General features: G+C 35.6%; 1 protein-coding gene across 1 annotated transcript; it reads right to left on the bottom strand.

Moving 5' to 3' along the window:
• Nucleotides 1-1,839: 1,839 nt before the first annotated feature.
• On the bottom strand, nucleotides 1,840-6,136 carry LOC307164653 (galactose-specific lectin nattectin-like). Its single transcript, XM_079881690.1, has 6 exons — nucleotides 6,067-6,136; nucleotides 5,403-5,467; nucleotides 5,113-5,198; nucleotides 3,529-3,651; nucleotides 3,007-3,115; nucleotides 1,840-2,894 (listed from the first exon to the last, which is right to left on the bottom strand). Coding segments are annotated over exons 1-6 (456 nt in total). The 5' UTR covers nucleotides 6,069-6,136; the 3' UTR covers nucleotides 1,840-2,823.
• Between the last annotated feature and the right edge of the window lie 232 nt (nucleotides 6,137-6,368).

Here is a 6,368-nt window from a genome sequence, read left to right on the forward strand (position 1 = left end):
CCCTAACCCTAACCCTATCCCTGCCCATAATGCAAGGAGACATACTCAATCTAAACTGCTTATTGGCCTTGATCTATATATATTCCTACAGGATAAACAACACCAAATAGGTTGTTTGCACATGACGTCACGCTGTGGCACGAGATGCAGATGAAGGGCAGGACGCCATTTTCTACATAGTAAAGCACTATCACAAACTCAAAATGCCTATGTTTTGCGTCTATTATGGTTGCTCAAATTGATCAAACCGAGAAACCACAAGGAGCTTTTATCATTTACGTACATTTTATAATTTTTTTTACTTTAAATGTTGTCTCCTTTAAAGGGACACTCCACCCATTTGCATTAAGCTTTGCATTGTTAGAAACCCAGTCATACTATTGAATGGTCGTGCAACACTCTCTCATTTTCCCCTGAGACGGGAGAAATCCGTTATTTACCTCTTACACTTCCTCCCACAATGACGCAAAAATCGTCATTTTGCGTCATTGTAGGAGGAAGTGTAAGAGGGGGGGATTTCTGTTGAGACTACAAGCACTAGTTCCTCATCTTTCCCAGGGGGCGGGACCCGCTCACGCTACAGACCTATTACAGATCAGTGGGTGGGACTTTACTCTCTGAAACTGAAAGCAATATTCTCCATCTTGTTTGAAGCTAAGCTAACAGGCGCTGTGGAGACAGATGTAAAGTAATGACAATAGCGGAGGAGAGTGCTCAATATGATATAGAAGAAGAGGATTTCGGAAGTCTGATGCTTGAATCAGGTGTTTGTGGCTACCTTTACAAGCCGCATTATAGCGAAGAGCAGCCGAGGCAGAAGACCTGCCTGCCGCGGACGAGGAGCCCGGACTGGCTCGAGCTGGGGGCGGACTGGTGGCGCCGGTGATCTCACTATGCAACTCATAGACTGTAAGATGCAACTACGAACACAGAGATAGAGTCCGTCTGCGGCAAAGAATTTCAACGATGACAATTTCTCCTGGACGAAATCTCTGAATCAGACGAGGACACGGACGTTTGTGTTGAGAACTATCCTAGTTTCGCACCGCATGTTCTGACTGAACATCCAGGTACCATGCAATAATTCACCTTTTCGAAAGAAATACAAACGAGGAGTAATGCACTAATGAGTTCGCCAACTAACTAGACATTTTGTGTGAATGTGAAATTAATTTCAAGCTCTGGTGGTAGCTAGCCTTGTAGACGGAAGAGTGATTTGCGCTTTCTGGATTAGTGGGAGTGGCTTGCGGAGCTGTGCAATGTGGTGCATTGTGGGAGTTTTTGTCTTTCATACAAATGCGTCCTGAAGTTATTTTTTGTCTTTCCTCGGTCACGAAGGCACCAAATTCAAAATTTATTTTACATTTCGACTACATATATGACCCACTTTAAATAAAAAACAATGTTCAAATGGGTGGAATGCCCCTTTAATGGTGTTTTGCCTCTGCTGAAACTGAAAGTAATATGGATAACTGCTTACCTTTTGACTTCATGATATCGTTTGCAGTGAAGAGAAGCTATTTTATCCCATTGTATGATCATTTGATGTTTTCACTGAAGTTTTGAAGAATTCTGTTCACAATGTTGATAGTTCTGTGAAAACAGTGTCACGCGCTGCTGCTTCAGCCATCATATGGCAGAAATGTCTAATATAAAAATGTGTTCAACAAGCTGACAGAAGTCGATCCATTTCTTTGTTGGAAAGGTGAAATGTAACTGAAGTTTTATAGTTGTCATTGTTAATATTCACTTTCCCATACAGTATGACCACAGAGGAGAATCTGAGAGCGTCACGTTCAGTGGACAGACACCAACACACTGGATTTTTTGTATTTATTTCAACAAATGACAAGAAAAATCAAATCTATAGAAGCTTGCGAATAGGTCTGAAGTGGCTGTGTGCAAGTTCTGCTAATTCACAACCTGAAAATATTAGTGAAAGTATGAGTGACAGCCATACTCACAAATGTAATGTTAATTATTACACCAAATAAAATACAAAACTTTCAAAAACACACAATATGATTATTTTATTGAGAAATAAGGTTTAATCAGTAACATTATTACAAGATGTGCTATCTGGCGTCTCCTCCTCAACCTGCTTTCCCTTAGTGTTTTTACACATAGACAGGTGAAAAAGCGTATTATATTGCCTAGTTTTCTCCCTGAACGATGATGTGAGTTCCTATGGCAATTCTCCATTAAGCACGAGTGACATTTTTCACAATCACGACAGAAAATCTAAATACTGCCCTAGCAGAAAGACAGTGTGAAATATACAAACCAGACCTCAGCTTCACATTCTCTATATCTACCACCTCAAATGACAGGCAATGCTCCTCTTCATAACATAAGAATCATATCCAACATATGTTGTGATTTTCTGTTTGATACCTTTATATACTAGCACAGTACGGACTTTCCTCCATCTCGTCCATTCTGCTTTTCTCTTCCTGACCTCCATCTGAATTTTGCGCGTCATCAGAATCACGTGTCGACAAACAAGCTATAGACGGAGTAACATAGAGCGCTTACTGAAGGCACAGAAGCTGACGATGCTTTCTTCAACGGTACACTATTATATGTTTGAGCCAATACTACAAAACAGAACAAAACCTTTTTCAATGCTTTTATTGATTGGAGAAATTAAAGTTAAAAAGAGGTTGAAATTCAGATTTACATAATGTAGATGCTGTATGTTTCTATTACACTTAAATTGTCATCAATTAAGTAGGTTCCCTTTAAAAAATAAGATTTCTGTAGTAAAGATAAATTCAGAAAATGTTTTAATGCATGTTCAATCAATGAACTTGTGGGTGACTTTTAATAAAGACTTCTTGCACAAATATATGCAAGTTGGACTTGTTTGTCATTGTCATTCCAGCAGTGGTTACCTAGGATAAGATAAACAATAAATACATGATTATTTTTATGAATCAAAGACATTTTTATTAATGCAATTAACTTTATATTTAATTAGTTTGAAGAAATCTGTTATATTCATACCAAAGTTTATTTCCAGAGTATGGTCAACATTTCCATAATTGTCAGGTTGTCCACTGCACCAGTTGTTGTAATCAAAGACAGATCCATCAGTCCACATCCACTGTCCTTCCTAAAGAGTGAATGGAGGGGTTAGAAAGTCTTCTGTTCTGAAACTCATTTCACAAGTTCATTTGTTGTTTACACATTTACTTATTGCAATTAATGAACTTTTTTCCTTTTTGTAAAATATTTGTGCCCAAATTCATATTGCGTCCATCTGACTGTTTTGATCACCAGCTGGAGTGCCCTTGAGAGCCACCAGAGGGCGCTCCACATCAGACTATTGTGACCCTCACAAACTACATTTCCCATAATTCTCTGCAGGGACTCATCAGCACTCATTGTTTTCAGCTGTGTCTCATTATCCAGTTTAACTCACCCTATATAAGCCTGGTTCATTCTGTTATTCTCAGCAAAGCCTTGTACATTTAAATAATTAAAATAAAAATAATAAAATGTTTTATCATCTACATAACCACTTACTTTTACAGCATCATGACCACCAATATAAGTTCGTGTCGTACCAGGCACCATGTTCAGCAGAAGACTGTTTTCAGCTTTACTGTGCACCGATGCGAGATTTCCACCAAAGGTTTGACAGTGCTTCTGAAAAGGCAGATTGTTTTTAATATCATCAATCAAAACTAATTATTTTAGTATTTTGTAACATTAATAATGGTAAATGAAGTATTCCTCAGCATTACAGATGTGTTTTTCTAAACAAACTAAACTAAAGGGACCTTTGCAAAAAAATTAAAATGTACAGACTTTTGCATGCGCACAAGAAACTTTTCATATTTATGTATACTATAACCAATTTCATTTGTGCGCCACTGCCATTTTACTATGAAGAAGACAGGAGTATGGATGCACATGAATTAATAACGCTATATTTGCTCAAAATGTGTCTTTCATTAGGGCAGTAGTATAGTCTATCTCTAATATCACGGCCTTATCTCTGCTTCATGATATGGGCTGATGGCAATAGTGTACATTGGGCTTATAAACAGTGTTTATCCTTGAATATTGTACACCAAACACAGGTTTTTCAGATTTCCCATCATGCCGTTCTGTCTGTATTTATGATTCTTTGCAGCCTTTAAAAACTGTGCAAATATAACATTAGAAGCACATCCTGAGAGGTGTCGTGTATTGTCAGGACACGGACGTGTCACTAAACAGAGCTGAGGGCCACTGCCGTTTCCATAGTGACATGCAGGACTCTTGCTCATGATGCATCACATGACCATACGAGCCAATACATCTCTGCATGTGCAATTCAGTACAAAAACATGTTTAAATTCTACAGATTTATTTTTCAGTGAACATTACTATGCAACAATCATTTCTACATAGACTGTATTTTTTATATGAACCTATGAATATGTTACGTTTGCACCAGAAGTGCGAGTGGCTCATTGTTGTGAGTGTTTTAAAGATTAAATAATACCCAAAGGAGGATCTAAACATTTCTTCAAAAACCCTGGAATAACTCATGAGCCAAGAGGGTGTAAATGTAGTTATTGATGCAAGTTTGGGCATTTCTCAAGATTTCTTCAAGATTTGCAGATTTGTGTTGCTTAAGTTGTACTACTTATTATTATTATTATTATTAAGTATTATATACTAATAATAATAATTATGATGATTTAAAGCTCATTTCAAGAGTGATTTTTATGCATAAGAGTGAACATTATTATGCAACAATCATTTCTATATAGACTATTTTTGTAATGAACTTATGAACATTATTGTGAGCATTTAAAGATGAGATTTGCAGATTTGTGTTGCTTATTTAAGTTATACTTATTATTATTATTATTATTATTAAGTATTATTATTGTTATTATTATTATTATTATGTAAAGCTCATTTCAATAAACAAAAGTATCAGAATATTTATTTGATGATCAGATTCTTCCATTCAGATCAGATTCACTATTAAGAACTCAGAGTGTCTGAATTCTTGATATTTCATGTATAACTTCAGAAAATGACATTTCAACCTCAAATTTATGCATAAACATATGTCACATAACTATAATAGTGCTGTCAGGAGCACATTACCTCTGCTGACATCCAGTCAAGTGGTGTTGCGAAGAATTTGACACATTTCAGTCCAAATGCAGACCATCCAGTGGGGCAGCCATCAGCTGTATATATAATATTCAAGAAACAGTGAGAGTATTTACATACACAATCACTGATTATGCTTAATAACCCAACAACATGTCATGTAAACACTTTAAATAGGGTTATTATTGGGTAAATGTCATAATGTGTTTAAGTTGTATAAAACGTATATAAAATGTATTCTTTGCTCTCTCTGTAATAACAATAATTATTTCAATAGTAACCTGCTGCGTCCCCCTGAGAGAATGTCATGAACAGAAGCAGAAGTGTCAGTTTTTCCATGGTAAACCTGGGAATGAATCAGCAGCAAAGGTAAAATATGTATGTGCATTATAAGAAAATCTACAAAGACACCAAGCAAGAGAAAAGCTTTTTGAAATGCGAAAAAAAAAAAAATCAGTAACTTAAGCTTGTTTTATAATTATAATAATAATAATAATAATAATAAAGAAGAGGTAAATGAGCTGCATTAATTATTTAGAAATAAATGTAAATTATACATATTGTTTCCATGGCAGAACTTTATTCACTTAAAGAGATAGTTCATCTCAAAAATGAAATTGTCATAATTTACTCACCCTATACTGTTCTTAAACTGTATGAATGTCTTTCTTTTGTGATACAACAACAAGAAGTCAATGGGGTCCAATCATGAACTGCACTGACTTCCATTCTATGGACACTGAAACATTCCTCAAAATATCCTCTTTTGTGTTTCAAAAATGCACACAAGGTAAGAATATCATGACAGAATTTTCATGTTTGGATAAACATAATCTCTTTGTTTATGCTATAAACTAGTGTAAAGATCTGCCAGTGTTACAAAACAAAATATACACAGTCTGAAAACAATTTCTACTGAAATGTAGGGATGTGCTAAATACTTACATGTTTATTTCAGAATGTGCCGTCAAAATGTCAGTAATGCTGGTGCAAAAGTGGTGCTCTATGAAGCACTTTCCCTACTTTTATACTAGATGTTATATGTAAATCACAAGTGGGATAATATTTCAATAAATATTGATATTTCTGACAAATTTCCCTTTACACTAGGTATAATTTCAAATTTGGGTGGAGTGATAATTTGATGGATATCAAAGATATTTGATACCTGTATTTGGATTCTTCCATAAATGTGCTGTAGATAAATACTCCTAAGTAATGTTAGCATGGTATGTTTGCTCAGTACA

Source organism: Squalius cephalus, assembly GCF_949319135.1.
Source record: "Squalius cephalus genome assembly, chromosome: 9".
NCBI lineage: Eukaryota > Metazoa > Chordata > Actinopteri > Cypriniformes > Leuciscidae > Squalius > Squalius cephalus.